Consider the following 10,434-nt stretch of genomic DNA (forward strand, 5'->3'; position numbering starts at 1 on the left):
GGAGACAAAGTGCAGGAAAGTGGCTCTATGCTGGCGAGATGTACTGCCTTCCTGTTAGTGCTTCCCGCTTTAGCAGTTTCTAAGGTGCTGAGAGGGAGACTAAATGTCAGCAAGCTTGGTGGAGTGGGGTGACTCCTCCCAGCTGCCTTCTAGACCCAGCCTGCTGTGACAGCCATTACAGTCCTCCTCAGCTGCTATTTCTGCCAGTTGTGTTCAAGCCTTTGTGGGCAACAGTAAAGTAAAAGGCTTTGTATTCTTCTGGTTTCTAAAAGCAGATTGGACTGAGGGCCTCGGAACCAAACATGTGTGCAGTACCCTGGGCAGGCAGGGCTAAACAGTGTTCACCCTGAAACGGAAAACTGCTGATACTCTCTTCTGAAACACCCCAAAGCCAGGCCTCTGCCACTGAGCACATGGAATCTGCTTGCTCACTTGGTTTTCCCAACGTTTTACTAGAGCTGAAGGGTCAGAAAGGGGCGGGGGCTGCAGCTAAGTCAGTGGTGGCTTGGATCCATGGTACACCTTTTCCCTTACCTGGGGCAGATGAGAAATCTTCACATGCTTATGCTAGAGGGAATTCAGAAGTCCTTAAGGTTTGCTGCTTCTGCAGAGCACGAATTTGTTGTCAGAAGTTTCTGTCTCACCTGGTCCCACAGCCATTTAGTCCCAAAATAAACACACAGAGGCCTACATTATAAACTATTTGGCCTATTAGCTCACGCTTCTTATTAACTAATTCTAACATCTTACATTAACCCATTATTCTTGTCTGTGTTTGCCATGTGGCTTGGTACGTTTTGGCGAGGCAGTCACATCTTGTGTCCTCTGTGTCTGGGTCATGACTGAAGACCAAGTCTTTCCTATCCCCAGAATTCTCTTGTTCTTGTTGCCCCACCTATACTTCCTGCCTAGTATAATCAGCATTTTATTAAAAATAATACGTGATAGGATAAAAGACCATTGTCCATTGCCCCACAGCAGGAATTGGTAAGCATGTTGCTTTCTCAGTTCTCCAAACTCCCCTATCTCCGGAATCTCTACATAAGTGATTGCTACTTCTTATAAGGCCACCTTGAAGAGTGGCTCAGGTGCCGAAGACCCCTTTAGAGACCCTGCCCATCACTGGCTGCTGCCTTTCACAGTCAGACTTGGGTTACCTGAGCAAGTGCCTGAACATCTGTGACTCAGACATCTGAACCTGAGTGGTGTAGTGCTATCTGCTTTATGCCCTAAGCCCCTTGGGGTTCTCGCTGAGAGAATCACAAGTACCCTGCAAACCCTGGAGTTGGATGTAGCATGAGGGGCTGCCATTTCAATGTGATCGAGCCTGCCCTGAGCCAATGCTCCCAGCTTACCAAGGTCAATTACTATCACAATGATCTCTCTCTACTTGTCCCGAAGAACCTTCTACATCACACAGCCAAGCTGAGCAAGCTGACCCATGAGCTGTATCCCACCCCTCTGGAATGCTATGTATGACTCCATGACAATACTTAGAGACAGATTCAAGCAACTTTGTCCTGAGCTTTGGATATACTCAGGGCCAAAAGGCAGGCAAAGAAAGTTTCCTTTGCTACAAGAACCTGCTGAGTCTGTTTTCAAGCCTGTTCCTATGACCTGGAGGACAGACTTTGCCTTTGTCATTACGGATAAGGTTGCTTCTGGTACTGGGAATTAAAACCCTAGTGTAGGAGTGTATGTGCACTGTGTGCATCCTTGATTGCATATAATAAATGTGCTGAGTTTGTGGGGTTACCGGTGTGTCTGCAGCACACAGCCCACTTATTCCCAGTATTTCAACACCCATTTCTTTCCCCATCACCCTAATAAGGTACATGTCATGGAATCTTATGCACAGGTTTCTCATCAAGAGGATCTAGAGCACATGGTTCACAATGTTCAATATATGTGGAAAGGATTCAGATCAAAGGGACTGTGGTTGACATGCAGAACAATAAAATGAAGGGACAGGAGACTGGTGGAGTAAGAGACAATTATGCATTTCTAAATGATCTGACATCAGAGAGACAATTCTTCTAAATGCTTTTCTGGTGACTATTAAGGTACAGTGGGAGCCTCGAGGAGTACTGTCTGGTTTGTTTCATAATTAGTGATTGTTGGGGACACAAAAAGGATGTTTTGTGTTCACAGAGCATTAATAATATCAGGAATTTAGACAGTCAGTTGTGGTGCATGCCTTGGCAGAAGCAGGTAGATCTCTATGAGTTCAAGGCCAGCCTGGTCTACAGAGTGAGGTCCAGGCCAGCCAGGACTGTAACATAGAGAAACCCTGTCTCAAAAAACAAAAACAAAACAAAAAGGAATGCCAGGAATCTTAATCATGCAGGGGTGTCTCCTCAATGGAGATAAAAAAATCAATGCCTGCATTCCATCTAGAAAACCCAGAGTGGAGTTTGTTAAGGACTTGGTGAGTTTTTTGCTATCCGTGTAGGCAGATGTGCTGGGATCGAAATAAGATTTCAGTGGTTTTTCCTTACAACACTGAGGACATAAAATTAGTGTACTTACAATTTTAAATCCACAGCTCATGGGGAAGCTATTCAAAACTGTTTGTTTATTTACATTCCAAATAAAGGCAAACACCCTTTTCAATTAAAAAAAATTATTTTGACCTTTGTTAGTTAATGAGGATCAGCAGAAACTAATAGAAATTCCTATTTTTCCAGTAACCACATAATGGCGGCAATGCCTACCTTCTAGCTCCTATGTTATCACCTTGGCTGGCCTCCTAACATCATTCCACTGCAGCAGGTGCTGGAGACACCCTCCCACTGAGGATTTCTGTGGTCCTTCAGTGGTAACTTCTGTTTCTGCTCAAGTCTTCCACCTTTATCCTCAGCTGCCTTTTCCCTTCAAAGAGCAGGATGCTCGCAGCCATGGCTGAATTCAGGCTGTCCACTCCAGGTACAACAGGGATCAGCAGTCTCCTGCCACCAGTACTCTCCGCCAATTGCAGGGATTCCAGGCTCACTCCATGTGTCTCCCCACCTATCACCACAGCTGCTGGTGCTTCTGTCCAGTCCAAGTCGTAACTCTGGACCTCGAGTTTGGGAAGCCAGTCTTTTCTGGTTTCAGTGTCTAGGTCCTCTTCCTCATACTTGCGAAACTTCAGGAATCGTCGATCACATGTCCAGTCACTAGCTTCATTAGATGTCTGAACCTGAGCATAGAGACCACAGTTGTCGGCCACATAGACTCGGGTGTCAGGGGGCAAGTGATCAGGCACCGTTTCCCACTCCAGATTGTTTACAATGGGCACCTGGAAATGTGCTCCCATGCCTGCCCGGATCACTTTAGGCTCCCAGGCATCCACACAGCCTAGAAAACAAAAGATACAATTGTGACTTTACAAACCCTTCCTAGACTACAAAGGGAACTCTGAAGTAAATCCCTTTAATTCTAACCAGGAGATAAACCAAGAGTTTTCCATTAGAGCCTTCTGCATTGCTGGGAGCAAGAACCTCCCATTCAATGACATTAAGCAGCAAAGGGACTAGAAGACTGACTGCTGCTAGTGCTGGAAATAGACTCTGTTCATCCCATCGTGCACAGTGCCGGGCACTGCAGAAGATGCAACAGGGACTAGAATATCACCACAGACCTCTGGGGACTCGAGATGTCAACTGGGTGATGGTACTGGCAAAACACTAATCAGGTGACTGCAGTATCAGTGAGAAAGCATGAATGGGGTTAAAAGCCAACTCTATACAAAGTCAGGTTTACCAGAAAAAAACACTAAACATCTAAGAGACCATGACACTGAGCTGGCTCCTACAGGACAGAGGATCTTGCTGGAGAGAGGTCCAGGCAGAGGACAAAGAGACAGGAGGTGAGCAAGCATGCCTCTGATAGGCAGGGTGGGGTGGAATAGGAAGCAGGAACCAGACAGTGGCCAGCATAATGGAAGTAGAGTGTATTAGACTGAGGAGTACAGAATTTAGTAAGAGTATGCCACCAAAGATTTAAGCAAACCAGTGACAGAATCTGACTGTTTTTTTTTTTAAGAAATACTTTGTCTTCAGTGTTCAGTCTGGACAAGAGCAGACTCCTTCTACTAACAATGGGCAAATCAAGTAGAAAGTTCATGTCGCAATCCAGGAGAAAGCAGGAGCCCAAACTAAGTGGTAGCTCTGTCCCTGCCTCAGGCCCTCCACATAAGGCAGTGAGGCAGCCAGAGGAACCTATTCTGACAGTCACATCCAGTAAGGGCTCCTCTGTGTTGGTTGCCCAGCAGATACTGACTTCTTCTTGTGCCAATTCTCACCACAGGCACACTAAGGAGGGCATCTCACCATCTCATAAGGTTTCCCTGTGACAAGTTATTTTAAGAGTAAACTTAAATACAAACTTAAGGTAGTATCACTCAGACTAACTCTCAGAGGAGGCTAAGACACAGAGAATGTACCCAGGCCTAGACATATCCCCCACCATGCATTGCAGGGAACCAGGGATGGGAGCTGGGCTATAGGCCAAGGTGAAGAAAGGGACTAGATGGGCCTAGATTTGTGAGAGCAGCTGTCTAGTTTCACTCCTTCATCCAGTACAGAGTAAGGAAAAGATGAGAGCCCCCTCCTCATAACCTTGATGCCAGGCATCACACCTGGTGAAGAATATCCTGTTCTTTCCTCACCTCCTTCATACCAGCCAATGGAAACAAGTGAAAACGGTATAGGCTATATGAACACATTCCCAAAACCACAACTGCTATCAGAGCACTCAGCAGCAGAGTGAGTGGGGCAGTGAAAATGGAACACCAGCAACTAGGTCTCACACTGCAGAGAACCATACTTGGACAGTGTGAGTCACAGGAGAGTTGAAAGGAGCAATTTAGGCAGGTCTCAGCAATGGCTGTACTATTAGTTTATATTTAATAGTAGCTTGGGTGTTTCTGATGAGTGATATGCTCCCTCCCCTCCCAGGGTATAACAGGCATTTTTGACATGTCTCAACTGCTAGCCAGGTTTGTTTAAAAACAAGCCTATTAATCCCTCCTGGTGAGAAAAGACACACATGTAATAAGGTTAATTTGTGTGACTTGTGTAACTACATTTCCCCAAGGCTAAGAAAGATGTACCAGGACACAAAATCACTCTGGTGACAGCTTTCCTTCCACAGGACTCAGAACTCAAGGGTCAGGAAGGGTGTCGTGGGGTACTTGTACACCATATGAAAATGTATTGCTATGACTGGTGTAATAAAAAGCTGAATGGTCAATAGCTAGACAGGAGGTATAGGGAAAAAGAAGACAGAGTCATCAGCCAGATGCAGAGGATGGAGCATGGGTAGCACTGAGAGATGAGGTAGCAAGCCATGTGACAGAACATAGATTAAAATAAATGGGTTAATTTAAGTTATAAAAGTTAGTGGGACAAGCTGAGCTAAGGCCAAGGTTTTGTAATTAATAAGTCTCCATGTTGCTATTTGTGAGCTGGATGCCCCCCACCCAGAGGGCTCATATACCCAACACTTTGAAAACTTAAGATAAACACAGGATTTGAAACCAAGTGCTAAATTTGGCATATAAACAATTAATGTAGATTATAGAATTGGAATCTATTTCTTCACCCCAATGACTTAAAACTCTGAAACAGTTCAGCAGGTCTCAAAATAATTTTAAAAGAGAAGCAACATTTACTGAATCCTTATTTGCATCATTTCAAGAAATCTTAAAAAAACAAAGACCAACGATGAGGAAGATTTTATTATTCCCACTTCACAGATGAGGGATTGACATTTAACGTATTGCACACAGTTAGCCCAGGGCTGATCAAAGAGCCAGAGCCACGAGTGTCTGTCAGGAACCCGAACTCACTTAGCAGCGAAACCACTGGGGAAGAGATGCTTTCGCCTTGCTGGAGAGATGGCTCAGCAGTTAAGAGTGCATACTGCTCCTGCAGAGAACCTTACAAGCGGGAGCTTGACTCCCAGAACCCGAGTGGACAGTTCACAACTGCCTATCTACAGCTCCAGGGAATCCTGTACCTCTCACTTCTGCAGGCACCTGCACTTGCCCACACACAGACATACACATGATTAAAAATAAAATAAACCTTAAAAAAAAAAAATAGAGGTGGCTGGGCGGTGGTGGCGCACGCCTTTAATCCCAGCACTCGGGAGGCAGAGACAGGTGGATCTTTGTGAGTTTGAGGGGCCGATCTGGTCTACACGAGCTAGTTCCAGGAGAAGCTCCAAAGCTACAGAGAAACCCTGTCTCAAAAAAACAAGAAAAAAACAAACAAAAAAACAAAACAAAAAAAAGGTGTCCTTACCTTTGGTGAGTAAGACTTTACTGCAGCCTGCTCCAGCTGCAGATCTAAGAATTGTCCCCAGGTTCCCAGGGTCACGGAGATTGTCACAAATCAACATTAAAGGCAGCGAATGGTGAAGCTGAGTCTTTGGATATGTCATCTTAACAGGGTCAGGTTTGGCAAAAATCCCTGAAGAAACAACATAAGAAATTTGCTTGTCTTGAGTGGGCATGAGAATGGCTTGACTTTTTGTTTATTTATCCTTCTTTATGTAGTCACAATTACCTAGTGAAGACAGGAATACACTATGACTGCAAAATTTCAAACAACAAAACTTCTACCAGTGTTAACCCCATCCTATTTGATCTGCTTCTCAATTGTCTCCTTTCTGTACTCTATGCACCCACCTACATCATCGGCACTTCTACCAGCACTTCTACCACGCTTTTTCAACACTGACAAAAACCACTGTGGGTGTGGTGGCAATGGCTGGAAGCAGAAGAACTGCAAGGCCATCATAATCTACATAACAACACTATCATAAGAACAAGGGTTTGGGGCATCCTCAGTGGTACAGCACTTGCCCAGCATGCAGACAGCTTTGGAGCTGATTCTAGCACTTCGAGAAGCAACAAAAACAGGATGCCAAACCAAATGTTAAAATTGGCTTATAGGGGTAGGAGAGTTGGCTCAGCAATTAGGAATACTTGCTGCAGCCAGGTGGTGGTGGTGCATACCTATAATCCCAGCACTTGAGAGGCAGAGGCAGGTAGATCTCTGAGAATTCAAGGCCATCCTGGTCTAAAGAGTTGAAGCCAAGGCTATTACATGTGGAAATCCTATCTCAAAAAGAAAACTTGCTGCTCTTGAGAAACTGAGTTTAATTCCCAGCACCCACACAGTGGCTCACAAGTTTAGTTTCAGGAGATCTGACACCCTCTTTTGACCTCAGTAGCCACAGGCACACATATGGTACACATACATACATTCAACAAAGCACTCATACATATAACATTTTAAAATTAAAACTGCCACCTATATAACCTTTATCTATAAGCAAATAAAAAAACTCTCATTTTGTAATCTGCTCACCTTACTCAATGTATCTTTAAAAATTTTACCATGTCAGTATATTTGTAGCTACTGTATTTTTTTAAAATATTTATTTATTTCCTTATTATGTATACAATTTTCTGTCTGCAGACCAGAAGAGGAGACCAGACCTCATTACAGATGGTTGTGAGCCACTATGTGGTTGCTGGGAATTGAACTCAGAACCTTTGGAAGAACAGGCAATGCTCTTAACCGCTGAGCCATCTCTCCAGCCCCCGCTACTGTATTTTTCTAAATGTTGTATTATTTTGTAATATGATGTGTCAAAGTTTAGCTCTTTTCATATTGACAGTTAAAGATTTAAAATTTTCTCCCTTTCAACAAAACCACTAGAGTGAGTGTCCACAGAGGACTCTGTAGAAGTCTGGAAACTTCTCTGGGACAAACTCCTATAAGTGAAATGGACAAACAGTGCATGTATTCTCTTAATGTTAATAAATAGCATGAACTGCTATTGTACTCTATCCCTATCAAATGATAAATATCTGCTGTCTCGCTCAAAGCCTGCTTAACAGAGGACATATTTACTTTCAACTCTTGCCACTTTGATAGGAAAAACAGCACTTGACTATTTTCATTTGCATTGCCCTGATTACTAGGGAGGTAAACTTCTTCTGCATGCACTGGCTACTTGTGACCCCTTTACATTAGGTGTCTTTATGTTTCTTTTTCCCAAACTGACTTGATGCTGTTACCTTTCTCCATTTTCCCACTGGGGTTTTGTTTTACTTAATTTGTAGACTTACCCTAAATATTTAAACATTAGCCACATAGATGTCTTTTATTGCACTGTCTTAAAATTTAAAAACTATTCGCAGGAAATAAGCTCATTAAAGTAATGACTCTCCTTCTAAACAGCCCAGCCCAGCCCAGAGAAGTACTGCCTCGAAGACACGTGCAAGGGCTGCATCCTGACGGAGCTGTGAGCTCGGAGGACTGAGCCATTTGTGAGGTCTGCTGAGGTCAGAAGCATGGCAAGCTTAGATAGAGTAGAATCGATTCCTACAGTGACCGTTCTAGCCTCACTCTAACACACAGACACAAACAGCTAGGGAGCTTAGAAAAAATGAAAGCCCCGAGTGGTTTCCTTGATGAAAATTCTCTCATTTAGTGATCTCTGCACTGCCTATGAAAGTGTACAGTTTTGAGGGCAGTATCTGGGGGAAAGAGAGAAACTAGGCAAGAAGCGGAAGATGAACCTGCAGTAATTCTCCAAGATTGCTTAGCAGGTAAAAGTACCTGCTGTCATGCCTGATGACCTGAGAGGAATGCCTAGGACTCACACAGTGGAGAGAAAAGCTGATTGTCTTCTACCCATGCACATAGAAACACAAAGTAAGTAAAATGTTTTTTGTTTGTTTTTCGGGTTTTTTTGTTTTGTTTGTTTGTCTGTTTTTGAGACAGGGTTTCACTATGTAGTCCTGGCTGTCCTGGAACTCACTCTGTAGACCAGGCAGGCCTCAAACTCACAGATTCGCCTGCCTCTACCTCCCGAGTGCTGGGATTAAAGTTCATAAGGCAAACAAACAAACAGCTGGGCACATTGGTACACACGCCTGTGATTCCCCAGGAAGGAGGCAGAAGCAGCAGTATTAGTGTTTCAGTTATCCTCAGTTACACATGTAGTCTTAAGCCAGCCTGGACTACATGAAATTTTGTCAAAAATAAACAAAAAGCACTACAATAAAAACCAGTGAGAAAGTAGGGTGATGGTGATGCACACCTTTAATCCCAGCATTCGGGAGGCTGGGGCAGGCTGATCTCTGAGTTCAAGGCCAGCCGGGTCTACAAACGTTCTTTTCCCGAAAAGACCTGGACTTAACTATTGTCATGACACTGCTGCAGATAGAAACGGAGAAGAGCGATTATTAACGTTCTCGCCCTGGAACACATGTAGTTCTAACAGAAACGCAGAGCTTGGCGGAGGCACAGACCTCAAAAAAGCCTCCCCCCTTCTTTTCCACAGTAGAAACCTACAAACAGCCAGGGCTACACACACACACACACACACACACACACACACACACACACACACCAAAAACAAAACAAACCAGTGAGAAATTGAATCAGTTGTCAGTAAAAATACAATTAAAACACAAGCCTGAGAATGCCTATATTTTCAGATATCTAAGATTAGCCAATATCATTTTAAATTTGATTTAAATAAAATCTGTTGCCTTAAGACAAGTATGGAGAAGAAAGTCTAGAATAGTACACTTGTACGAAAAAGAAATTCTGGATATTCATATACTGTAAATCACTGACCCATTATTCCTTGTGGCGTTACTAGGTCGGACCAATCCTTGATATCTTCAAATTTCACTTTAATTAGGCTGACACCTTTCAGTTTATCCACCGGCAACTCCTTGATGTATTCCAGACGGCTGAAAAAGAACACCTTCGGCACAGCTCCAGCCTTGAGAGCGTCTGCAATCAGCCTGCGACCTTCCAGGAGGATCTTCCCTTGCTTTTCCCGAAAAGACCTGGACTTAACTATTGTCATGACACTGCTGCAGATAGAAACGGAGAAGAGCGATTATTAACGTTCTCGCCCTGGAACACATGTAGTTCTAACAGAAACGCAGAGCTTGGCGGAGGCACAGACCTCAAAAAAGCCTCCCCCCTTCTTTTCCACAGTAGAAACCTAAGAGCCAGAGGCTCCACTGTGGTGCAGGAAGAGAAGCGGGAATGGTCGACAAGCCTCAAGACACATTACCTTAGCCTCCTGTCCCCGGGAAAGGCCTTGTCATAGCGAAGCCCTGTTTCTTCCCAGGAGTGAGGTGTCTGGGATGGGGATGTCTCAAGAGGGTGTTTAAGTCGCTGCTCCTGAGAAGTGGCCTCAGGGACCGCCTTGCGAGGCTGCTTGTCAGGAGCACGCTTCCGTTCCTCCACCTGTCCAGAGGGAAGCAGCACTCTCACCGGGCTGCGCCGCAGCGCCCGGACCCAGCGCCGCGCGTCGAGGTCCCGAGCCTGGACCACCCGCAGCAACGGTCTCATGGAACACCACGTAACCTTCGCGGGCGCGGCCATCTTGGCTACACCGCGGGCGACC

General features: G+C 44.7%; 1 protein-coding gene across 1 annotated transcript; it reads right to left on the reverse strand.

Moving 5' to 3' along the window:
• Positions 1–2,546: 2,546 nt before the first annotated feature.
• On the reverse strand, positions 2,547–10,433 carry Mrm3 (mitochondrial rRNA methyltransferase 3). Its single transcript, XM_085695346.2, has 4 exons — positions 10,099–10,433; positions 9,648–9,892; positions 6,291–6,458; positions 2,547–3,339 (listed from the first exon to the last, which is right to left on the reverse strand). The coding sequence occupies exons 1-4, from the start codon at positions 10,410–10,412 to the stop codon at positions 2,813–2,815; spliced, it is 1,254 nt and encodes a 417-aa protein (XP_085551472.2). The 5' UTR covers positions 10,413–10,433; the 3' UTR covers positions 2,547–2,812.
• Position 10,434: the final 1 nt, after the last annotated feature.

The sequence above is a fragment of the Myodes glareolus genome, chromosome 9 (assembly GCF_982192425.1).
Source record: "Myodes glareolus chromosome 9, mMyoGla1.1, whole genome shotgun sequence".
Taxonomy (NCBI): Eukaryota; Metazoa; Chordata; class Mammalia; order Rodentia; family Cricetidae; genus Myodes; species Myodes glareolus.

What these genes read in the sequence shown, in the direction of transcription:
- Mrm3 (XM_085695346.2), bottom strand. Translation starts at nt 10,412, where the DNA reads ATGGCCGCGCCCGCGAAGGTTACGTGGTGTTCCATGAGACCGTTGCTG. An exon ending in CCCGGGGACAGGAGGCTAAG is followed by an intron (nt 9,893 to 10,098) that starts GTAATGTGTCTT and finishes TTCTATCTGCAG; the next exon opens with CAGTGTCATGACAATAGTTA. An exon ending in TAAAGTCTTACTCACCAAAG is followed by an intron (nt 3,340 to 6,290) that starts GTAAGGACACCT and finishes TTTGTTTTCTAG; the next exon opens with GCTGTGTGGATGCCTGGGAG.